The sequence below is a fragment of the Pinus tabuliformis genome, chromosome 9, assembly GCF_031772625.1.
Source record: "Pinus tabuliformis cultivar Carrire ecotype Pingquan chromosome 9, CPIR1, whole genome shotgun sequence".
NCBI classification, from domain to species: Eukaryota; Viridiplantae; Streptophyta; class Pinopsida; order Pinales; family Pinaceae; genus Pinus; species Pinus tabuliformis.
Genome location: NC_142307.1, coordinates 1,225,089,171 through 1,225,115,918, shown reverse-complemented (window position 1 = coordinate 1,225,115,918; position 26,748 = coordinate 1,225,089,171). Strand labels below are relative to the sequence as shown.

Here is a 26,748-nt window from a genome sequence, read left to right as displayed (position 1 = left end):
TTATGACTAGATGACAAATAAATCCTAAAGACTCTCAATGGGAGTCTTGACTCAAAAATAAAATCTCTTGCTCATGAAACCCATGAAGCAAGTCAATACAATAATTTTATTTTTCTTCTTTACATCTCATTACATAAAATCATAATTACATGTCATTATCGGTCCTCCACGACTACTCTTCCATTGGATGCCCTATCTCATCCCCAAAGAGTATCGGATGCCAAATGATTACCCAATCCTCCATTCTGTCTTCCCAAGTGAACACTAGAATGACATGTCTATCTCTCCCTCTCAAATAGGGAGGACATATTCCAATAAAGGAATGTACTCATTCCTACCGAAAAAGGAATGTACCTTAGCTCCCTCTTGGCTTAGGAATTTTCAAGTTTCTTCCAAGTAAGAAACTTATTTTCAGGCTCCCTCTTAACTAGGGACCTACAACAACTCTTCATGTGGAACAACCAGGTGCCTGAAGAACTCCTCTTTTCTTCAATGTCATCAATTTCTTTTGTCAAGGAGTTTTCATCTTTCGGTTCACCTTTATAGGGAATAGACCATCCATCACTTTTATCCATGAGTTAGTCATGTCCTCATCTCATCAGAAAGTGCTCCATCAAAGTTTTCATCTGGCCTTTGCTTTATGTCATTTTTCCTTCATGCCATATTTTCCGGAAGGATCTTACATCCTTCAATATGGTCCTTTTGGAAGCCATCCACAGATCTTCCCTTAGGCAGTCCTACATGAGCCCATCCGAATATTAGTTCAAAAATCAAATGAACACTTAAATCAAACATTACCTTTGTTATGGTCTTTCATGATGACATCTTTTTGTAGGTATCAGCATTATGCATGCAGATTGACACATCTCCCACAGATATCCATTGTCAAGGGTCTCTATCTTTCTCCAACTTCCATCAGAGTGTTCATATCTTTCCGGGAGATATTCTAGTCAAATCTTATTGGACTTTGGATGTTGAATGCCTTCTACCTTTGTTGCATCCTTTCACGATCTATTGCTTTATTTTCACACTTTATTCCTAGGATCTTCTAATCAGAGTTGCTCATTGTAGTCATCTTTCCTCATGATTCATATGAGAACATATTATGTTGATTTTATCTAGTGTGACTTATGCCTTTCTATAATCTTTCGGAGTAGGAGATCCCTTCTTCTCATGATCATATTTCCTGAGATGGAAATAGTGATCCATATTATCTGCAACCATATAACATGACTTTCATAATAATCTTTGTAGGCATACATACCTCATCTTTCCTTCGGTCATCCAGACTTCATGTAGTAGCTTCATTTGAATGAAAGAACAGTATCCTTTAGAACTACTTTCCTGATATGTCATCATACCATCATCTCTTGAATCCCACGAGTTGGAATTCCTAATGAAACTTCTTGCTTTCTTTCTAGACCGGTGAATCCTTTGATGAGGATTCCATAAGAGAAACTTAGAGGATCTTTCATATCCTCACCCAGCATATGTTTTCTTACGATGATCCCCTTCGATGATGACCTCTACTTCTTTCTATTATTGGAGGTATCAATGAGGTTTCCAAGAGCCCTTATTGTTTATAATCAATAGTGTTTATTCTAGACATTCTTTCTCCTTCCCATGTCAAGAGCTCTTACTTCTAATGCTTCTATCACGATGCTACTTTCTAATCCGATGCATCTTATCTTATTTACATTGCTTCCTATCTATAAATTATAAGTGAAAAGTACCTTCTAGTGAAAAAGATCATCTCAATCATAGTAAAGATCTTTCTGCTTCTTCCTTCTTAAGCTTCTTTGTCTCAGGTTCTTTCACTTCCTTAATATGGGCTTCTTCCTTGTCCCTCTTGCATTTAGGACAATCTCTTCTATAATGCCCAAGTTTCTAACAACCATAGCAGCTTTTCTTAGTCATGTTCTTCTTCTTTTTCTTTGGAGGATCAAACTTTCCAAATTTCCCTTTTCTTCTTGTCACCAATTGATCCCTTCTATCTGAACTTTTATAAATTTCTTTCTTCAGCCTATCTTCTTCTGCCTTGTAGAGAGACCATAATCTGATGAATGGGATAGTTTCCTCTTCACTAGTAGATATCAGGTTACCTTGCTCATCAGTCAATGCATTTAGAATAATAGAGATTATTTCGTTATTAGATACCATCTTTCCTAGATCCTGCAATTGCCCTTTTATTTGAGATGCTTTTGAAAAACACGACGATATCCCTTCATCCTTTGACACCTTCAATTTATATAGATCAGATCTAAGTGATATGATCTTTTCTATCATGTTCTTAGAGAAAAGTTTTATCAGCTTATCATATATTTCTTTAGATGTCTCCAACTCAGCGACAAGGAAATGAGAGGATATTTGATAGACTCCTTAAGAATCTTTTGAGCCTTGAGATCCCTTTCCATGTATCCAGATAATGCTTGTTCTTCGGATGGCTTGGTGACCTTTCCATGGGCATGATCAATGACTTCATTTACTTCGAGGACTATATCTATCCTTCTTGTTTATACAAGGAAGTTTGATATCCCAACCAACTTTTGGTTCTCCTTGAAACATGAAATCAATTTTTTACTAGCTTAGATTATAATAAAAGATACTTGAGAAGATAGAATCTTCAACTTGATTACAAACTTGTTGCCTCAGATGATCCCTTTCAAGTAAGATCCTTGCTTCAATAGAGAGAAGATTGCCTTTTGATCTAACCTTCCTTATATTTGAAGAGCTTCCACTTCTTTGGTGATGTGTGATCTCTAGAGTGCTTATAGTTTCGGTCTTTCTGCGTGCTTCCTTCTTGTAGATGATTTCAAGACTCTTGCTAGAGTATCTTCCTTCGATCTAGGGTTTTGGTAGATCTTGATTTCTTGCTTGGTGTTCTTTGACTTGCTTTTATCCTTCTTTGAAGCTCGATACTCATGTGTCTACTTGCTTTGAATGCCCCTTCTTGACTTTAGCACCTAAGCTCCAATACCATGTTGAGAAATCTAGGGCATAGATATGGCATAGATAGTTAAAAGATTTCTTTACTTGATAATTGCTTGTGATATACTTTTACTTCTTAGCTTATGATGTTTTCTTCGTTATATTATTATTGTGTTCTTTTCATCAAGACAATTACCAATATGCACAATAAAAGAAAAGTGACACAATATGTAGGCTTGTCAATTAGGCCCAAGACCTCTCACCTCTTGAGAGGAAAACCCGTTCAAAATTCTTCTTCTAAATCTTCAATTGACGAGTACCAAGACCATGACACAAACCCTTTGTTGATTTTTGGTAGCATCGGATGTGCTCTAAGTCTCAAAATTTGTTGGGAGGCTTAGACACATGCATTCTCCAATTCCTAGAAATCATTTTGGAAAATTCCACCTGGACACATTTTTATTAAAATAATTAATTATTTTTAATGGGTCCCTAAGTCTAAACTTAGTAAATTAAAATAATTAATGGGTATTAATCTAAACTGTGGGTGAAACTTCTAAAAGAAGACGAAGATCGAGTCCAAATGATCTGAGCCATTGATTAGAATCTAATCTGGGTCATTGGTTCTCAACTGGAGGATTATAAGAAGGACATCAATGGGCACTTGGAGAACACATCGAGTAGAGTTCAGAAGATCGAATTTCTGAAGCAGAGCAGCTGTCGGTGAGAAATTCAAAGTGAGATTTTGCAGTGAGGGGCAAGGATAGTTCCGGTTGGAGATTTCTCCTGATCCGGGAATACTCAACAAAGGAGGCAGAGAGAGATTTGGGAGAGGCAGCGCAGAGCTAGAAGAGGCTGACGCAGGGCCACACAGAGGCAACATAGAGCCTTGAGGAGATATGAAATTTTCTAGAGGGATCGATTTCTATAGCTAGAAGCCGAGGTGTAAAACTGGGAGAGCAGAAGTCATAATCTCAGAGGCAAATCGATCAGTCAGGGGGAGTGACGCAGACCCCAGACAGTGTGATGTTGGGGTAACGTAGTAACTGCATAGAGGCAGCCAAGGGCAGTCATTCAGTGGTTAGATCAACCAGGATTTCCAGTGATAGTGTGAGGTAATCTCACTCATCTCTCTGTTAGTGATATTCTCTGTATTGGATAGCCAATAGGGCATCCAAATATTGTATTCAGAATTACTACTGCATAATAATAAAACCCTCAACTGTTGCACTGGTTTTCCCACACTGGGTTTTCTAGGGACATTTGTCCAAAAATAACTGTGTAGATGTGTTTTATTTCTTTCTTGTTTCTGCATTTTATTTAAATGATGAAGGTTGTAGTGTATTAGTTTCAGTGTTTACTATAGGAAATAGTAAATAATTTTGTTCAATAATTAACAAATAGAAGAAACATAATCAGTTGCTGCAGTAGAAATTTGGGCAGCCAAATTTTCACATGGTATCGGAGTTGCAAGTGAAACAAGAGAGCAGTGCTGAAAGAGCCCAGCGCTAAAGGAAGAAGGGAATTCGAAACTCCTACAGAGGCAACAAATTGAATCCCAAAAGGGACTGCGCAGTTCAAGTCAAGGGGGTAATATTTTCATGGTAAATCTCTCTCTGAGTGAATCAACAGAGAGGTAGGATTTCCAGATCGAAATCTGTCAGCGGCAGAAGGAGCAGCGCAGCAGTAGCTTCAGCAAAGAGGGGTTTCTAGTGTGACGCAATTTTCTGCAGGCAGTGGCCGAGCAGAAAGACGTCAGAGGGAAGAAGAGACACTTGAGGGAATTTCTTCCTCAGAGAATTCCTAGCCAGGGAATTTGAATTCTCATTTGCTGAGCAACAGCAAGAGAGAGGAGGTCATTCGACTTTTTTTGATTGGCAGAGATGGCAGCTAGTGGATTGAGAGATCAGGATCGGTTGGATGGTGCATCCAACTATGTGATCTGGAGGGCAAGGATGCCATACCTTCGGGATGAGCATTTTCTCAAGATCTACATCGACAGCAAAGTAGCTAAGCCTGCGGATCCAAATCCGCTCACGAAGTACAAGGGAGAAATGGAAAAGACCAAGAGAATGAACCTCGACGGAGTGAAGTATCATGTACTCTGTCACATCCCTGGCAGAGACATTGCCAAGAAGATGTGGGATGCCTTGTCGACACTATAACAGGGATCTTTCGAGCAGCGGAAGATGTACTTGGAGCAAAAAACAAATTTTGGCTTTCCAGACACCAAAGTTAGAAGCTCCATCCAATCTGTCTTGATCACTTAATCTTGTTGAAGCCATTTCTGAAGAACCTCGAAAAATAAAGCAAAACCCAAATAAATCTAAAGAAGTCAAAATGGGTTTTATAAACCCTTGATTTTATCTTCTTGTGCTTATGTTGAGCCTTTTTTGTTCTCATATCTCCTTTGATACCATGTGAAATTTTAAAATTGTTGCAGTTAATTTGGTTATTATTCACCTATCATTAAGAGATTATTTATCTTATGTAAATTATATACAACAAATAATGAATTAAAAACTACTGCAACTTCACCAAAATTAAATCACAAGAACTGAGAAAATATCACACGAAAAATAATAGACATCAATATTTTTGGACAAATTTTCCCTAGCAAAACCCTAGCGTGGGGAAAACCAGTTCTGCAAATGATAGTTTTATTATTCTTCAGCAAATCAAGGATTAAATATGTCATAAATTGCTTGCCTCTTACAAGCAAAGCTCCGACAATTATTTTCCTTCACCTCTACTGGCCAAATTTGACTAGAAAATTCTCTGCAAACAAACTCAACCCTCTCTGCAACTCACCCTTTGTGAACTTGCATTTCCCGCTGGAAATGTGCACTAACTCTTCCTAAAGCTCGCACTGCCTTTGGAAAATCAATCCAGTGAATTTCTCTGCCTCCAGCAACTCCAGAAACCCAATCGCATTGCCTCCAAGAAATCGATCTGGCAACTGGCAATAAAAATGAGCCTTTAGATACTCACAGTGGATAAATTGGCAATTCGCACTGGCTAATTCGACCTCCCTCTTGCAGAATAATTTGGCCTCCTTTTCGAAAACTGGGATCTCTGTGAAGAATTTCTCTGAAAATTCTCTCAATTTCTCCTACTGAAACCCCGTTGTTAGTGTTCTCCATGTTATCACTATGCCCTCGCTATTACCGTAAATCTGCTTGTTTGAATGATCTCCAGAAGGCCCCACCAATCTCCTCTTATAATCTCTCATTGAGCAATCAACAACCATGATCTATCTCTAATCAATGGCTAAGATCAATTTGACTTCCTCAAATCACTTTTCTAGAAGCCACTAGAGAAAAATTGGTTTGTCTCAATTAATCTCGATTAATTAACCACTTTTCATATGTTAGACTTAGGAAAATAATTAAACTAGCTAATTAAATCTCATTAAGACAATTTTCCTTAGAAACTTTTTCAGGGTATTGGAGATAATTAATCCATCTGTGTTTCTAGCCTCATAGATACCACCTGAAACTAGAACACTTGTCCAAGCTACAAAAACTAACACTTAGTAGTCCTTCAATAAGAAAATCTTCAAGGCCCCTGTGCTAGGGAAAGTGGCCATTTACAATCCCTATACAATGTCAAAATACAATACAAAGTAATTATACAATGTACCTGGGCTGGGGCTGAGTCCTTCCAACGCTCATCTACTTGGACAAGTGGTTTTCCATTCCCACCAACACTTTCAACTACCTGTTGTAGATCATTGGGCACTTCTTTCCTTCATCAAATTGTCCAATTGACTCCCTTTAGGCTAACAGATCACTCAACAAGTTCTCTACCCAACTGGAAAACTTGTTGTCCCTTCACTTCCACTAGCTATCTCCTTTCAATTGCCCTTCTCCTTCTTCTTTAGCTTCCTCATGACTTGGCAGCCCCCCTGGCATGCCCTGCTAAGCTTCAGCCTGTTGATTTGGGGTAGCATCGGATGTGCTCTAGCCATGAAATTTGGTGGAGAGGTTGGGGCACATGAGATCTCCAATACCCAGAAAGGGTTTGGGCAAATTCTAAACAAATTAGGAGATATTAAAATAATTAATATTTTTAATGGAGTCCCTAATTCTAAACTTAGGGAAAATAAAATATTAATGTGTATTAATATGAATATGTGTTAGAGTGGTCCAAAAGACATGGATCAAGCAAGATCTAATATTAGCTGTTGATTAGGGACTTAATCTCAGTCGTTGATATGTCAACAGGAAAAGTATAAGAGGAGGCTTGAAGGTCACTTGGAGAACACACCAGAGTGATCAGTCATTCTATTCTTTAGAGCAAGGTTTGCTAAGAGAGATAGAATCAGTAATCGGAGTTGCAGCTGAGGGGCATTGAGTACAGAGAGGCAAAGATAGTGCCGGGAGAGCAACACAGGAGCAAGAGAGAGTGACGCAATAGCAGCCAAAGCTCATGCAGGGCCACACAGAGGCAACCAAGAGTTGTGCAGTGCTTCAGAGAGGCCAGCGTTGCTGATGCAGAGGGCCAGAAGGCTGACGTAGGGCCTCCTGAGGCTGACACAGGCCCATTCAAGGTGACACAGGGCCAGCATTGGGCAAAGAGAAGCTGATGCAATCCAGAAAGGCAAATGTTGGGGTTTCTGGGGCAGATTGGAGCTGAGGAGCTGCCGGAAGGTTTATCTGGTGTTTCAACCGAGACATTTGTCTCAGACTGAGAGGTACTACTACCAAGGAAATTCTCTGTTGGGTAAGCCAAATTTGGCACCCAAATTGTACTCTGAAATTGCTTAATAGGAAAACCCTCAGATAATTGCACCGGTTTTCCCGCATTGGGTTTTTCCAGGGACATTGGTCCAAAAATAATGGTGTCATTTGGTGTGATTGTTTTTGTTTCCTTCAGTTGTTGATTTGTAATATGTTGAGCATGCACTAGTGTTTATTTTCAGTCTTTACATTGTAAATAACTTGTTAAGTAACGGAACAAGTAGGTAGGAATAAATCAGTAAAGTGCATGGAGGGTTTCTAACTGGTAGACTTAGAAACTTCAACACAGCCTTCTTCCAAACCTCCTGTATCCCTTATTCTTCACTGTTGTAACCTTACACACCCCTTGGGCCTTGACTCAGCCCTCCTGGCTGGGGTCTGCTTTTGTAACCTACAACAGTCCTAGAACAGGCTCAGCAGCTCGTTGGCCTTCTATTTTCCTTACTGCAGATCACTTACAGCATGCCTGCCAGGCAACAGCTTCCACTTCCTGCACTCAAACTCCTCTGCTGCCATTGCACAGACCTGCAACTCATGGCCCTCTTCCAACCCTCAAACCAAAGTTTTTTCTTTTGCGGCCTCCTCCTGGAAGCTGTGGCCTGTCCTCTAGCTGTCCAAACAGCCCTACTCAGCCTCAAAAAGAAGATACTCCTCTTCTTGCTACTGTTGTGGCTATAGTCTTCTCCAAGGGTTGTTGTCTGTGAATAGGTCCTTTAGCCTCCTTACACACAAGAAGAATGTCACTACTTGTCAACTAGCCTCTCCTTTGGCCTTATTTATACTTGTCCAAGGGGTGTGAAGCCCCAAGCAGTGTGTCCCTTGGCCTTGTTGGCTGACCTGAGCTAACTTGACATTTTAGCCAACTTATAATTAAATTGGAATTATAAATGTTTTTCCTTGGGTTCCAATCCCACTCATTTGGGTCCAGAACCCAAAACTCAAAACCACAAAACCCCCAGGGATTTTCCACTCGGAAATACCTTCCTAGCTACCAAATTTCAACATACACCCTTTGAAGTATGCCCTGGGGCTAATTGAAGAAACCTCATTTCTTTGACAGTCTTGAAGTCTATATCTCTTGTAAGGCACTGCTACTTTCCGTTGATGGAATGTGGAAGATCCTTCTGCAGAAACACACAAGCCTGATTTAGCAATTACAAACTTGGAAAGCCTTACTACTTTTTTCAATCATGTGCAGACATTTAGTATTATTTAGTGAAGGCATTCCATTGGGAGTTGAAAAGGAAGTACAACTTCTTGATTTGAAAGGATGGCATCAAAATTTCAGTTGGAATGTTCTTGAATACAAAAGAAATGAGAATGAAGCTCAATGAGCTCAGCTGAAAACGTCACAATTTAAGCAAAACTTTATATTGCCTATATTTCCATTGTGTAAGACATGTAAACCAGAATATTGTCCTGAGATTCTGTCATTGACTCATCTGGAGGAGATATGGTTGCATTTATTGCTCATGAATTGAATCTATTTGCTTAAAGCCCCAAAAATCTGAAGCTAAACATCTAATTGGCCTTTTTGAGGTAGCTGTAAGCAAGAAGCCATACATTGATTCCCAATGAAATGAATCTTGCGTCGGAAACAAGACTACTGTTTCCATGAGAAAAGATTTTGATTTAACTGTCATAAATTCCTTTGTTTATATTAGCAAGAAATATGCATGGAGAGCGACCATGTGTGTATTGTTTATACCTTCGATGTTATTATTGTCAAAGAATATTATCAAAAAAATGAATTTATCAAGCAGTTTTATTCTTATAAATTTAAAGCCAGAATAGACCTTTGCTGCAACATCTCCCAAGTTTCCAGAGACTGCAAAGTGGTTTTGAATCACACGGAATGAAGGGTCCTTTAATCCTCTTGCTATTGCCTGCTTCAAATAGGGCCATGCAACATAGTTATATAAGCCATCCAAGTGCACAATAAGATATTACTATAGTTTATACTATATAGTCATTTAATAATCTTTGGTACCATTCTCAAAAAATAGACTGTACCTTTTAGTAATTATGAAGTGAACCAATTGCCTTCTACAGGATCATTGGAGTAGCTAACATAGTTTATACACAATACAGAAGATAAAGGACATTTCAGAAAAATTAAAGAAAACCAAGGATTGAGAGTGAGCAACCAGCTGAGGCATATGCATATTCTAGTTAGCAGAACTTTGTCTCAACTCCTAAGCCCAAGTACCTGCCAGTATAGTATTCATTGAACAAAGGCAATTGTATGGGTCTATTTAAGCATGCTAATAAGGGAATATGCAATAAAAAATTCATTTGTCAATGTTCCAAAGAACGAAAATCTCCAGACTGACCTTACCTTGAAGGTGCTCAGAATATCGAAAATAGCATTAGATGATTCCATGTTAAGGCCCCAACACTTATTCATTATCAGTATAATAGTTATGGTTAGGTCAGCTTAGTAGTAGGCATTCGCGTGGAGTTCAGATCCAGGGTTTGGACTCCTTAGCGAACAAGTACCCTGCAAGCATTGGCACTTTCAATCCCTAGGGACTAGAGAAGGTCTCACCCGAGACATCTTTAGCAATTGCTAAACCTTCTAATCAGGATCCTATGCAAAAGATGAAATATTCTAACATGGAAACATTACAGTCATGTCTAACCATCCACATCAAGATTCATTCAAGATCTACTAAATATTATGATAATATGCTAAAGATTGCAATCAACATGACACAGAATGATCATAGAAGCCAAATCTAAACAGATATTTCGTTAATTCTTATCAGAGATACAATCTTTACATGATAGGGATCCAACACACATATTCTCCATTACACTCCCTTAAAGCTTTGTTGCTGCAAAATCTAGCAGGCCTTGTGGAGGAATACCCAACAAGGCAATCACCAGACCAAGTGACAACAATAAGGTGGTAGCCCACTGTCACCACGGCTACTACACCCTGCTCTCTATGGATTTTCACCAATAGGAGTCTCGGCATATATAAATCACCTAAGAGATATTCTAGGCGTATAGGTGTAAGGTGACACAAATGGCTTCTAACGGATGACACAACGTAGGTAAAAGGCTCAAGCAATGAAGAGGCAATTTTCATTCCTTAGAGAGGCCAAAATAGGGAACGCTAGACCTAGGGTTTGAGTAATATCGTGGAATGGAATGACCCAAACTCAAGGTACCAAGAAAAGGTTTCCAACAATGTATTCTAGCAAGACAATGGCACATAAAACCTTCAAGAAGCCCTCAAGTTGAAGCTTAGACAAACTAGGGTTTCTCCTAGTGCAAATAACTAGCAAGAGAAATTATGGAGAAAAATAGAATAATTGCCCAACAAGGAGGTTGATTTTGCGGAAACTTGATAAATCCTTGTTGTTGAATCCTTCCACACCAAGCAATTCCTCTCCCAAGCAATTTCGCTACAAGCCCTAATTGAATCGCTTATCCTTGAGAGGGCCGAATTTAAGAAAAGAGAAGACGAAATTCAATTTGTGGTTAAAATTTGAGTTCGTCACCAACTAGACAAGACCAATGCCTAGTCGTTGGGTTGATGGAGCCCATGGAGACTTAAGATTTGCTAATCCTTGCAAATGAGTAAGGATATTTTGATGCCTTAGCAACAAAACCCTAACTATTACCTTTGTGAGGGATCAATATTCACTTGGGAGAGCTAATTTAAAGATTCACCAAGGGGATTGTCATTCACATATTATACATGAGTAATGCATGCAATGATGATACCTAGCTTCTATACAATTTATCTTCAATGACCATGGTGCAATAGAAAAAACCCTAGATCATCAATACATTCCATACATTAGACATAAAATCAGAAATTTATTCAATAACAGTCCTCACTTACAAGATAACATATTTGTACAATATTTTCATCGATCCAAGATAACTTCTCCAAAGACAAGAATATAGCTCCCACAAACAAAATGCTCCATAGATCACATCTCTCAAAAGATACAAGAGGACCGAAATTCTTTAAGAGAAGCCAAATTACTCCAAGTTATGATGATTGAAAATAAAGACCTTGTCCTCTATTTATATGAGGATCATGAGTCCTAATATTAGCATAAAAGCCCCTACTAACAAGTTAAATCACAAGAATCTCTTGGGTTACAAGCCAACCCACTAGCTTTTGATCAAGAGTGCAAAATAAACCCACACATGTGAGCCGCTAGCCTTCTAGGGCTGACATCATGCTAAAAATGACCTCCATATGCATGACCAAGTGCTCGAAGGTTCCCAATGTGATGTAGAAGCATGTAAAAATCATGATTTGAGGGTTGGCCCTCAAATCCACCTCAATGGCTCCCTACGAACTCAAAATCCAACTGGGGCACCACAAAGTTGTCCCTATGGATCTCCAACTATCAAAAGTGTCTATCTCTACTCCAATGTTGAGGACTTCCCAGTATGAAAAATCGGTTACCTGTTTCCCTACTGCAGCAACTAATTATATTTCTCCGGCTGAATCAAGTTATTTATAGTATTATACAGTAAACATCGAAATAAATACAACTGCAACGTTCACAAATTAAATAATATGCGGAAACAAGAACTGAGCAAGAATGAAATAGCACACACAAGTGACACCGTTGTTTTTGGACAAATGTCCTTGCAAAAACCCAATGTGGGAAAACCGATGCAACAGCTAAGGGTTTGTATTATTATGCAGTAATTTCTGAGCATAATTCTTCAACTGCCCAAACTGGCAAATCCTATACAGAGATCTAACTGAACAAAAAATAGTGAGATGATCTCACCTTGTCACTAGGAAATTCCACATTGATCTGCGCTAGTTATGAGCCTCTGCGCAGTACTGCGTCACACCCACATAGTTACTGCATCACTGTTGTTGGTACTGCGCTGCTCCTCTTCTTGATCCTCTACTTACTAGAAAGTTCGGCCCTCTAGCCTCCCAGTCTCACACCTCGGTTCCAGCACTAGATCCCCACTGTTCCCCAGTAGAAATACGGACTCCCTCTGAAGCTCTGCGCTGCCACGGCGTAGCTCTACACTGTCTCTACGTGGCCCAGGGCTGCCTCTCTGGACTACTCTCTGCCTTGCACTCTCTGGATCAAGAAAACTTCCTCCAAAAAATTATCCCTGCCCCTCACTACAAGAAATCTCCTCGATCACCTTCTCCAGCAACTACTGCGCTGCTCTCTTGAGAAAATCGATCTATGATCTCTCACCCGATGTGTTTTCCAAATGGCCATCGAAGTCTTTATAATCTTCCAGTTGAGGAATTAACGGTCCAGATTAGATTCTAATCAATGGCTCAGATCATATTGACTTGATCTCCGTCTTCTTCTAGAAGATTCACAACTAGTGCCATTAATACCCTTAAATTATTTTAATTTCCTAAGTTTAGACTTATGCATCTATTAAAAATAATTAATTATTTCAATAAAATTTTCTCCGGGTGGAATTTCTCAAAACGATTTTAGGGTATTCTGGAATACATGTGTCCTAGCCTCCCTACAAATTTTGAGGCTTAGAGCACATCTGATGCTACCAGAAATCAACACTACCTCTTAGCCAGGAATGTGCTCTAGTAATGCAACCTGCTAAAGCATCACCCTGACTCTGTAACATCTTCCTCTGCGATGCTGATGTCTAACATCTCTACCCACCAACTACTGCACAAATGTTGCATCTGTGCTACCACTAGTCCTGCCACTGCCAATGTTGCATCTGCACTGCAACCCTCTCCAACTACTACTGCTGCTGCAACAGTAACGGAAAAGCATTCAAAATATTGAATAGGTGTTCAGCATGATGCATCTGTTTTTGGAGTTCTGACTGCTGCTAGTCTCTGCGCTGACCCTCTGAAGCCTCTACATTGTTGCTGACTCTGCACTGTGCCAACTGCACTGCTGCCAACTCTGTTATGCGTTGCTCAGTCTCTGGCGCTCCTAGCCACTGCAACTGTCTCTCTGGCACTCCTCTGCACCAACTGAGACTGGTCCATCCTGATACTTCTGATATGGGCTCCCGTAGCAAGGTATTGATCCAAGAGGTGGACTCCTCAAGGACTTTGCCCATCTGCAGTTCTTTCGAACTACAGTACCAGATCACCCCACCTCTCCCCTAGAGATATTTGGGAAATCATGGCAAACTCTTCCTCCTCGATCTTAGCGGTTGCAGCCTGTGAATCATGTTGCTCGTCCTTGTCCTTCTTCTTGAGAGGACACTGTGTAGCGTAGTGACCAAATTCACCACACAGGAAACATTTGATCTTTGAGACGTCCTTCTTCCACCTCCGCTGCTCTTGCTGCCCCTTTGATGCAAGGGCTAGATTCTCTTCCTCCTCCTTAGGCTTGGTCCCACTACTACTGTTGCTATCAAGTTTGCACTTGACTAAGTCTCGCCTCATCTCTTCTTGTTGAAGAGCAGACCACATCCCTTTCCAATCCGGCAATCTCTCTCTACCCAGGGTACTCTGGACAAACACTTATCATTCTTCTGAGACTGAATTCAGGGCCAACCTCACCATCTCAGTGGGTTGAGGCGTTGATCCTACGGTTGCCAACAAGTCTTGAACCTCCTGAAGCTTCAATAGGAACGGATCAATGCATTCTCCCTTCTGCATCCTCGTGGATCTCATTTTCTCCTCCAAGTACATCTTTCGCTACTTGAAAGATCCCTGATACAACGTAGCCAAGGCATCCCACGTCTCCTTGGCAGCCCCTTTGCCAACAATGTGACATACAACATGATCCCTTACTCCATCGAGGATCAACGCTTGGCCTTCACCATTTCAGCCTTGTACTTCTTGAGTGGATCTGCATCTGTAGGTTCAGCTACCACTATCGACAGCGGCTTTGAGATTATGCTCATCCAGAAGGCAAGAGATCCTAGCCTTCCAGATCACATAGTCGGATGCTCCATCCAACCGATCTTGATCTCTCAGCCCATTAGCTTCCATCTTTGCAAACAAAATGTCAAACTACCTCCTCTCTCCTCTACACAGCTGCTAGGCTAGCCTACGCACTCCCTGTTAGAGTTAGTAGATCTGCTCCTTGCTATTGTTGCTCAGCAACTGATAAATAGAATTCCTTGGCTCAGAATTCACTAAGGAAGAAATTCCCTCAAAAGGTGTCCCCTTCCTTCTTCTGACGTTTTTTTGCCCCAGCAACTACTGCAGAAAACTACGTCTCACCTGAAGATTGTTGTGCATTGAAGCTTCTATTGCGCTACTCCCTCTGCCACTGAAAAATCTCGATCTCGAAATCTTACCTCTTTGTCAACTCACCCAAAGAGAGATCTTCTTTGAGAACCTTGCCCTCTTAGCCTAGACTGCGCAATCCCTCTAGGGATTCGATCTACTGCTTACATAGCACTTCGATCTCCCTCCTTCTCTTCAACGCTCGGCTCTTCTGGCCTTCTCTCTTGCTTCACCTATGCTCTGAAACCATGTGAAAAATCGGTTACCCGATTCCCTACTATAGCAACTGATTATATTTCTCCTACTGAATCAAGTTATTTACAGTATTATATGGTAAACATCAAGATAAAGACAATTGCAGCCTTCACAACTTAAATAATATGCGGAAACAAGAACTGAGCAAGAAAGAAATAGCACACACAAGTGACACCGTTGTTTTTGGACAAATGTCCCCAGAAAAGCCCAATGTGGGAAAAGCGGTGCAGTAGTTGAGGGTTTGTACTATTATGTAGTAATTTCTAAGTACAATTTTTCCGATGCCCAAACTGGCAATCCTATATAGAGATCTAACTGGATGAAAAAATAGTGAGATGATCTCACCTTGTCACTGGGAAATCCAACACTGATCTGCGCTAGAGATGAACCTCTGCGCAGTACTACATCACACCCACACAATTGCCACGTCACTGCGGCTGGGATTGCGATGCTCCTCCTCTCAACCCTCTGCTTGCTGGAAACTTTGGCCCTCTGGCCTCCCGGTCTCACACCCCATTTCCAGCACTAGATCCCAACTGTTCCCCCACAGAAATACAGACTCCCTCTAAAGCTCTGCGCTGCCACAACGTAACTCTACACTGCCTCTACCTGGCCCAGCGCTGCTTCTCTGGACTACTCTCTGCCCTCTCTACCTTGCACTCTGGATCAGGAAAACGTCATTCGGAAAATTATCTGTGCCCCTCACTGCAAGAAATTTCCTCAATCACCTTCTTCGGCAACTGTTGCGCTGCTCTCTTAAGAAAATCAATCTCTGGTCTCTCACCAATATCTTTTCCAAATGCCCATCGAAGTCCTTATAATCTTCTAGTTGAGTAATCAACGGCCCAGATTAGATTCTAATCAATGGCTTAGATCATATTGACTAGATTTTCATCTTCTTCTAGAAGATTCATACCCAGTTTCATTAATACCCTTTAATCATTTTAATTTCTTAAGCTTAGACTTAGGCACCTAATAAAAATAATTAATTATTTTAATAAAACTGTCTCTTGGTGGAATTTCCCAAAATGATTTCTGGGTATTTTGGAATACATGTGTCCTAGCCTCCTTGGATTTTTTTAGGCTTAAAGCACATCCGATGCTACAAAAAATCAACACCTAGGTGGTACTAGCCCTCCCAAGCCTCTGAAGGTGAGACCATCCTCATCTAGACCCTAAATCAGTTGCCATCCCACATAAGGTGTTAAGGCTAGCTTGGGAGCATACTTGGTCCAAGTGTGTCATCCTAAAGAATCATCAAATCTAGTGTAAAGAGGCACAATGTCTTTGTGCAATTTCCTTAATTGCAACAACCCGAAATTAATCTTCTAACTTATGCAGTTTATTTATCTTCCGAAATTATTACGGTAAACAATGATTAATTCACTATTGCAATCTTCAGAAATAAAAATTTAGCAACTAAGAAAATAATGTGCACACAAAATTTTGGACACCAAGATTTTTAGACAATAGTCCCTGGAAAAAACCCAATTTGGGAAAACCAGTTCAGCAGATGAGGGTTTTATTATTATTAATCTTCAACAATTTCAGAGTACAATTGTTTGCTTCATACTGGCAAAGCTACGACATACAGTTTTCTCCACTAACAAAATATTCTACAAACACAAGTTTCATCTACAAAAATAATTCACCCTTACCAGGTTACTCGCACTCCTCCTAGCAATTCACACTACTAATTGGAAATGCGCACTAGTGCCTCCGAGAAATTCACTTAGCCTTTGGAAATCACTTCCTAGAAGTAAAAACCGCCTCCAACAATTTGTTTGACCCGCTCAATTTGTTACTTCTAGATGGCTCTACAAGATAAAGCATGTGTAATATCCCGTTTCAGAGATTTTCCCCAGTAAACTCCAACCAAATATGCACAAATAATATAATAACCGGGAAACTCAAAATGATAAAAATAACAGTGGTGTAACATATAATAATATAAGCATGAAACATAAGCAAATACTCAGGAAATACAGAGAGAAATGCTAAGCCATTTTATTATACTGAGTAATGGAATGAGTACAGGAGGTGATCAGAAGGATGGCACCTCGACTTGCACCAGGCAAGTGAAGAAATACACTCAGAATAACAAAGGAATGACCTCTGTGTGGATGCCACTGGGAAATTGCCGTGCTACTGCTATTTCTGGAAATCAAATGAGGATTTGGCGCTATTCCCCTCCTCAGAAAATGCTGAAACTCTGGAATCCGCCCCTACTTAGAAAACCTAGAAAAACCCAGAAAGCTTTTCTGAAATGGCCGACCCCCGAAAATCGCCCCCTTGGGGAATCACGCAATCCCTCAAGGCCCTGCGCTGCCACTGAGTAGAATCCTCCAAAATACTGCCTGAAACTCTGCCAAACCCCTCCAATATGCAAGAGTTGATCCCTTGCTCAATATCCCAGCTCAACTCCTCCACAAATCCTCAACCCAGAACTATTCCTAGAAGAACTGCGTCCCTCTCTCTCAAGACTGCGCAGTCTCCCAATGCTCAGTTCCACCTCAATGCCAAAGATCAAAACTACTGCAAAAAGACTATTGAAAATACCTTGCCCGAGTAGGCACTCGAAGTCCCCCGAGGCTAAGGGTGAGATCTCCGAACAGAGACACTCAGTGCACTAAACAGTGCTGCAGACAGGCTAAACAACCAGCGTGCTCCAAGTCGAAGTGACTATTTCAAATGCTCATACTCGAATGCCAAAATGAGGGGGCTCCTCTCTCCTTTATAGCATTGGCCTCTCCCAATCCCAAGGCTCACCTCCTCCAACGTAATCCCCTCTTGCCACGTGTTCCCTTTCCATTTGTGCATTCCCTCCAAGTGTCTACGTGGGCCCCATCTCTGCGTGGTCCTTTGGCCCCCTCGGCTTCCCTTTAAGTCACAACGTTGTGCTACTAAGAAGTGACTTTTTAGTCTAAAAGTGAGTTAAGTCCCCTTTTCCTCACCTTTTTATTTACAAATAACTATATAAGGCAAAATTGAGCAAAATCGAATATTCCTAATTAGCCATGGCTCCCCCAGCAAAATCTTGCTTGTCCTCAAACAACTGAAGTGACAGCTGCTGCAAAATTTTCTCACTCTCCCAAGTGGCATCCTCATCTGGTAAATTCTTCCACCTCACCAAGAATTCCCGGACCGTCCTGCTCCATAGCTGCCTCTCCCTGGTATCAATAATAGCCTCTGGCTGCAACACCAAATGCCCCTCATCATCTGTGGGTGGTAGCTCATCTGTCACTGTCACATGTTGTCCCAACGCCTTCTTCAGGCATGATACGTGAAAAAGATTATGAATCTTGCTGCCTCGGGGTAGTTCCAACTTATATGCTACCTGTCCAATCCTGCGTATCACCCTGTATGGCCCATAAAAGCAAGGCTTGAGCTTTTCAGCCCCCTTCTGCTTCAGTGACGACTGTCGGTATGGCTGTAATCATAGGTAGACCAAGTCTCCTTGTTGGGTCCCTATAATACTAGTGATTACCCCATTACTATTGTAGTTATACCCCTTATTTATATTGTTGTGCCCCTATTACCCCCATATTATTATTTCTGTGCCCCATAGAATCCCTCTATTGTTATTTTTGTGGCTTTATATTATTATTGTTAGGTCGGCTGGATTATATTGTGACTCCTTAGACTCCTATATATAGAAAGGAGGTTTTGTCATTTGTATCATCCAAGAATTGTTCATTTATGTAATGTAAAGGAGGTTGCCCCCTCGAAGAGGCTGAATTCTAAGGCGTTGATCTATCTTTTCTATCTTTTCTTGAGCTGGTTTCATAACATTTGGTATCAGAGCTTTGGATTCTAGGGTTTCGCTGCTCCAAACAGGTCATCGTGGCATTTTCGCTATAACTTTTTTTCTGTGACGTTTCAGAAGTCGCAAAAAAAACCCATTTGAGAAGAATTGGCGCTGAACCTTGGGTCCGAATTTCAGAGCTTTTCGCGTGATATTTTCGGAGATATGATCTGAGGAAGTTGGTCTTTTTGCAGACTCCTGAATTACATTCAAAACAGGTGACCTGGGGAAAATCGTCATAACTTTCTCTCTGAGGATCGGATTGAAATTTCGTAAAAAGGTACAGAAAGAGGACGGACTGTAGTTTCTTGTGGGTGTTTTTTAGATCCAAAGGTCGAAACAGTGACTCGTGGCACGTCGTACAAGTTAGCTCTACTGAACTAGTCTATAATCAAGTCACTGTGGGAGATTTCGCATAACTCTTCCTTGGAGAATCCAATTTGGGTCAGACTTGTGGCATTGGAAAGAGGACACAGAGAGCTACTACAGGTCACAATTTCAGAACTAGATGATTGGAAAGTACAGAGATACATCAGATTCAATATCGAGCTCCTACAAAGTGAAAAAAGGTGTGTAGATTTTTTTAAATTTTTGCTTAAGCTTGGTTTGAAAATTTATTTTGAAGGAATTCAAAGGGCATAGTAGAGCATTATTATCGGTAACTGATGCCCCGAGGAAAGAAAATGCAAACACCTAGTAAGGAACCTGAAAGCTCTAGCATGACTCATGAAGAAGAGGAAGAAATGCTACATGATATATCAAAATTACAAGAACAAGTGCAACAAATGTCACGCTCACAAAAGCTAACAGAAGCTAAGATAAATGGCGTGGAATTAAGATAAATGGCATGGAAGCTAAGATGGACAATTTGAAGATAGATTTGAACACAAATTTGAAGACAAGCATGGCAGATTTGAAGACAGATTTGACTAATTTTCTACAAGAAATACTTACTAATGGTGAAAAGGTAGTAAAGGAAACTCATGATGAGAACAAAAGAAATGTTAATCATGATTCCATAGACTCTAATGTTGGATCGAAGAATCACCATATTCCAAAAATCGATATGAGGAAGTTTGATGGCAAGGATCCCGCCACATGGATATTACAGATGGAGCAATTCTTCGATCTCAATAATGTGCAAAACACACAAAAGGTACGTATGGCAACTTTATATTTGGAACCAAATCAGTTTGTATGGTATCAATGGCTTTGTTCTCGTAAACAATTTATCACTTGGGCAATTTTTACGGAAGAATTGATAGCACATTATGAGGATACAAAAAGCAACACTTTTTTTAGCCAATTGATAAGTCTCAAACAAAAGGGTTCAATAATGGAGCACATTGAGGAGTTCCAAAAATTGAACATAAGGGTAAAAGATATTCCAGAGGAGCATAGGATTGATGTGTTCATAGGGTCTTTAAAGGATAATATCCAACATGATGTTCGCCTTTGGGAACCTGATTCATTAGAGAAGGCATTCAGGTTAGCAAGAAAAATGGAAAGCAAAATTATGGCAACTAGGAAGCATACCACTCACAACTATAAAGACGGAAGTGTTGTTGCCCATAGTCTTCCACAACCTACAAGGTTGACACCACAACAATTGGAAGAAAAAAGAGCAAAAGGGCTTTGTTACAATTGTGATAGCAAATACACAAAAGGTCATAAGTGTGCTGAGAAGAAATTATTCTACATAGATTGTGAAGAGGAAGAAGAAAAGGAGCAAGAAAGGTCAAAAGAAGAGGATATATTCCAGGAACAAAGCCTAGATGAAGAACAAATAAATCCGACCATATCTTGTAATGCATTGGCGGGAATTACCACTCCTCAAACCATCAAGATAGAAGGACAAATCAAGAAGAAAAAGGTAATAGTGTTGATTGATTCAGGAAGCACCCACAATTTTATTCATTGTAGGGTAGCAAAAGAATTGAATTGCTTCCTATATCCAGCACCAGAGTGTCAAGTGATGATTGCAAATGGAGGAACAATAAATTGCTCTGGAAAGTGCCATAATATCAAGCTATCCATGGGAGAATATGTATTGACTAGCCCAATGCTTTCCATTCCAATGGGAGGTGCTGATGTTGTACTAGGAGTCCAATGGCTACAATCCTTGGGTACAATAGCTTTTAATTTTCAAGAACTTTTCATGAAATTTTCTGTGGAAGGAAAGGAAGTTGAATTAAGGGGTATTGCAGGGAAACCAGGAAAGATAATCAGCTCTAATGGCATGACAAAGCTTCTAAAAAAGGAGCAAAGAGGTGTAATTGCACAATTATGTTCGCTAGATGTTTCCACATTGGAATCATCTATTTCTCCAGATCTCCAAAAAGTCCTGGACAATCATTCCAAGGTATTTGAGACTCCCAAAGGTCTCCCACCTATGCGTGATCATGATCATGCTATTCATCTGATTCCAGGAAGTGTTCCTCCAAACATCAGGCCGTACAGATATCCCTATGTCCAAAAAAGTGAAATTGAACGTATGGTTGCAGAAATGCTAGAGGCTGGTATAATTCAACCGAGTCAAAGTTCTTTCTCAGCTCCAGTAGTATTGGTGCACAAGAAGGATGGATCATGGCGCATGTGTCCAGATTATAGGGAGCTCAACAAGCTCACTATTAAAGATAAGTTCCCCATTCCTGTCATTGATGAATTACTGGATGAATTGCATGGATCAATTTACTTCACCAAGTTGGATCTTCGTTCGGGATATCATCAAATCAGAATGAAGATTGAAGACATTCCGAAAACGGCATTTAGAACTCATGAGGGTCATTATGAATTTTTGGTCATGCCTTTTGGCCTTACCAATGCACCTTCAACATTTCAAGGTTTGATGAATTCAATTTTCAAACCATTCCTTAGAAAATTTGTGTTAGTATTTTTTGATGATATACTAATCTACAGCAAGTCTTGGAAGGATCATGTTGAACATGTTGACAGGGTGCTACAACTATTGGAGGAGAAACAATTATATGCAAAAAGATCCAAATGTTTCTTTGGAGTCCAGGAGGTGGAATATTTGGGTCATATTGTATCTCATGAAGGAGTTAAGGTAGACCCTAGCAAAATTAAAGCCATTAAGGAATGGAAAATCCCCACATCCATAAAGCATCTGCGAGGATTTCTTGGGTTGACAGGGTATTATCGCAAGTTTGTTAAGAATTATGGGAGAATAGCAGCACCTCTAACAACATTATTGAAGAAAGATTCATTTTCATGGACTCCGGAAGCAACAAAGGCCTTTGAACATCTTAAAGAGGCAATGTGCCAAGCACCGGTCTTAGCTACACCGGACTTCACAAAAACCTTTATTGTGGAATGTGATGCTTCAGGAAATGGAATTGGTGTTGTTCTAATGCAAGATGAAAGACCCATTGCTTTTGAAAGTCGTCCAATCAAGGGAAAGTTTTTAAGCAAAGCTATTTATGAGAAGGAAATGTTGGCAATACTCCATGCACTTAAGAAATGGCGACCCTACCTAATGGGAAGACACTTCAAGGTAAAAACGGATCATGATAGCCTTAAATACTTTTTAGAACAAAGATTATCCTCTGAAGAGCAACAAAAGTGGGTCACAAAGATGTTGGGTTATGACTTTGAAATCATCTACAAAAAAGGGAAGCAAAATGTGGTGGCAGATGCACTCTCAAGAAAGGATGAGGATGTGGAAGCATTGTTGTGTGCCATTTCTATTATCCAACCAGATTGGATAAACGAAGCAAGGGAGGAATGGAAGAATGACGAAGAAGTGTGGGCACTTATTCGAAAGCTACAACAAGATTCCAGTACTTCTGATACATTTAGCTGGCAAAATGATTCGTTATGGTACAAAGATCGCTTATACCTCTGTAAGAATTCCCAGCTAAAACAAAAGATTCTTATGGAATTGCACACTTCTCCCTTAGGAGGGCACTCAGGATTTTTAAAAACTTACCACAGGGTTAAGAAGGAATTTTTTTGGGATGGCCTTAAATCAGATATTCAAAAGTTTGTGGCGGAATGTTTGGTTTGCCAACAAAATAAAGTTGAAACAATTAAGACACCGGGTCTATTACAACCTTTATCCATTCCAAGCCAACGTTGGGAGGAGGTTTCAATGGATTTTATCACAGGTTTACCCAAGTCTGAGGGAAAGAGTGTCATCATGGTGGTAGTTGACAGACTTACCAAGTATGCACACTTTTGTGCATTATCACATCCATTTAAAGCCAGTACAGTTTCTACTGCATTTATGGAAACAGTTCAAAAGCTACATGGAAACCCAAAGATTATTGTAAGTGACAGAGATCCCATTTTCACTGGAAATTTTTGGACAGAATTATTTTCTTGTCTTGGTACTCAGTTAGCTCATAGCTCATCTTATCATCCTCAATCTGATGGGCAAACTGAGATAGTAAACAAATGTTTGGAAGGATATCTTCGTTGCTTTGTATCTGATAAACAGACACAATGGGTCAAATGGTTGCCTCTGGCTGAATGGTGGTATAACACTTCCTTCCATACAGCAACAAAAATGACCCCATTTATGGCACTTTATGGGTATCAACCACCATCCATCACATCATATTTAAGAGAAAATTCTAAGGTTCAGGCAGTGGAACATCACATCGAACATCAACAACAAGTCCTCCAACTCTTAAAGGATAACCTCGTGTTGGCACAAAATAGAATGAAACAACAGGCAGATCAACATCGCAGTGAAAGAAGTTTTGATGTAGGTGATTGGGTATTCCTACGGCTACAACCATATAAGCAAATGTCCCTAAAGCAAGCTAAGAAGGATAATAAATTATCACCAAAGTATTATGGTCCGTACAAGGTGTTGCAAAAGATTGGTACTATGGCATACAAATTGGAGCTTCCTGCAGCTTCTCGATTGCACCCAGTTTTCCATGTTTCATGTTTAAAGAAGGTTATAGGCGACAAGCTCCCAGTTCAAACAATATTGCCAGAACTTGACGAGGAAGGAAAAATTATATTGGAACCGGAAGCAGTCACAGAAACAAGAACTCGACAGCTACGAAATCGATCAATTTCAGAGTATCTTATCAAGTGGAAGAACTTATCCGCTGAAGATTCCACATGGGAGGATGAGAATTTTATGCAGAAGTATCCAGAACTACTCAAGCGTTGAGGACAACACTTTTTTGAAGGAGAGGGGCATGTTGGGTCCCTATAATACTAGTGATTACCCCATTACTATTGTAGTTATACCCCTTATTTATATTGTTGTGCCCCTATTACCCCCATATTGTTATTTCTGTGCCCCATAGAATCCCTCTATTGTTATTTTTGTGGCTTTATATTATTATTGCTAGGTCGGCTGGATTATATTGTGACTCCTTAGACTCCTATATATAGAAAGGAGGTTTTGTCATTTGTATCATCCAAGAATTGTTCATTTATGTAATGTAAAGGAGGTTGCCCCCTCGAAGAGGCTGAATTCTAAGGCGTTGATCTATCTTTTCTATCTTTTCTTGAGCTGGTTTCATAACACTCCTACCTCAAACTATCTTATAGCTTCTGCTGGTTCTGCGCTGTAGCCATGTTATCCTTGAGAACTCAGAGAATATCCTGACTCTCTTGGATCCAAATCTTGGCTCTCGGAGCCTTGCTAGCACCAAACATCACGTCAGCAAAATATAAAGGATGATATCCATACAAAGCATAGAATGGTGACATACCGATGGACATGTGATGCGTAGTGTTGTAGCAGTACTCCCCCAGATGCAGCCACTTCAGCCATGCTCACTGCTGCCCACTGACATAGTTACGCAAGTAGCCCTCCAAAGACTTGTTAACTATCTCTGTCTGCCCGTTCGTCTGTGGGTGATAACCGGTACTTGGTGTCAACTCCGTCCCCACCAACCGGAAAACCTCCTGCCAAAATCCGCCCATGAAACGGCTGTCCCTGTCACTGGTGATGGTCTTGGGAAGACCATGTAACCTAAAAATCTCTCTGAAGAATAACTCGGCCAACTGCGCTACTGCGTAGTGTGCGGATATGGCGAAAAAGTGTCAGTACTTTGTCAGCCAATCAACGACGACAAAGATGCAATCCTTGCCCTGTACCATGGGCAGCCCTGTGATGAAGTCCATCGAAATACACTCCCATTTCCCCTCCGGAATGGGAAGAGGCTGTAATAGTCCTGCTGGATGGTTCATCTCCCCTTTGTTCCTCTGGAAAACATCGCACTCTCGGACATGCTAGAGTACGTCCTCCTTGAGGCCCTTACATGAGAATCTCTCTCTAATGGCCCTGTAGGTTTCAACAAACCCCTGATGACCTACCAATGGTGAATCATGTGACGCCTGAAGTATCTTCTTCTTGAGCTGAGACCCCTCAGTCAAGAAGATTCGGTCCCTGTAGTAGATGATCTCATCCACCAACCTGTACTTGTCATCCGCCACCTGCCCATCCAGAACCTCACATGCAAATTTGTCCTTAGAGTACTCTACTAAGAGTCGAGCCTTCCCGTCTGCGTCCAAGCTCATAAGAGACAACGTGGCTGGCCTTCGTCAAAGGGCATCTGCTACTACGTTGTTCTTACCCTTGACATACTCAATGTCAAAGTCATATGCTTGGATCTTGTTGATCCACTTCTGCTGCCTCTCTTGTAGTTGCTTCTGCTCCAAAAAGAACTTGAGGTTGTTGTGATCAGTCCTCACCCTAAACATATTACCCACCAAATACTGTCGGTACTTAGTCAATGCATGCATGATGGCCAGCATCTCCTTGTCATATATAGAATACAACCTCTCATGCAAAAGGAGCTTCTGGCTCTCAAAGGCTATAGGGTGATCTCCCTGCATCAACACTGCGTCGATCCCCTCTCCCGATGCATCACACTCCAAAACAAATGGTTGCGTAAAATCTAGCAACGGAAGCACTGGACAGCTGCTCATAACCTCCGTGAGCCTGTCAAAGGCTCGTTGCGTTGTATCCAACCAACTGAATGCCCCCTTCCTCGTCAAATCTGTCAAGGGTGCAGCAAGCTGTGAGAAACCCTTGACGAACTTCCGGTAGTAAGTACAAATGCCAATGAATCCTCGACTCCGGCCAATCTCTAATGGCCCTAATCTTCTCCTCGTGGACCCTCACTCTGTCCACTCTTATGATGTGTCCCAAGTATAACATCTTCGTCAACCCGAACTCACATTTGGAGAGCTTGGCATAGAACTGTTGCTCCTCCAAGATGCGCAATATTGTCTCAATGTGTTGGAGATGCTCCTCCCAAGTCCTGCTATAAATGAGGATATCATCAAAGAACACCAACACAAACTTCCTTCAGTGACTGCGGAAGATGTGATTCATGCAAGATTGAAATGTAGCTGGGGCATTGGTTAGCCCGAAGGGCATCACCAAAAACTCAAAGTGCCCATAGTGACACCTAAAGGCGGTCTTGGGAATGTCCTGCTCCCTCACGTGAATGTGATGGTACCCAGATCTCAAATCAATCTTTGAGAAGAACCGTGCTCCTCTCAACTCATCAATCCTGGGTATGGGGTATCTGTTCTTCAGGGTCTTCTTGTTCAGGGCCCTGTATTCAATGCACATCCTCAATGTGTCATCCTTCTTCTTCACCAACACCACGGAAGAAGCAAAAGGACTCCTGCTCGGCCGAATGTGCCCAAGAGCCAGCAACTCCTGAATGGCCCACTCAATCTCATCCCGATAGGCCTTGGGATGCCTATAGGGGGTAGTAATCACTGCCTGTACGCCTTGCTCAAGCTCAATGGTGTGCTCAAACCCCCGATCCGGTGGCTGTCCCGATGGAATCTCCCCAAACATTGTGGCGTACTGGTCAAGGATGCCATGTATCTTT

At 40.9% G+C, this 26,748-nt stretch overlaps 1 protein-coding gene across 1 annotated transcript in view; it reads right to left on the bottom strand.

Annotated features, from left to right (window-relative positions):
* The window catches only part of RUS5 (root UVB sensitive protein (Protein of unknown function, DUF647)), a 236,285-nt gene that overhangs the window by 83,049 nt on the left and 126,488 nt on the right, over nt 1–26,748 (bottom strand). Inside the window, exon 8 of the mRNA XM_089443645.1 lies at nt 9,467–9,556. Within this exon, the coding sequence (XP_089299771.1) occupies nt 9,467–9,556 (90 nt within the window). The remainder of the gene's footprint in view (nt 1–9,466; nt 9,557–26,748) is intronic.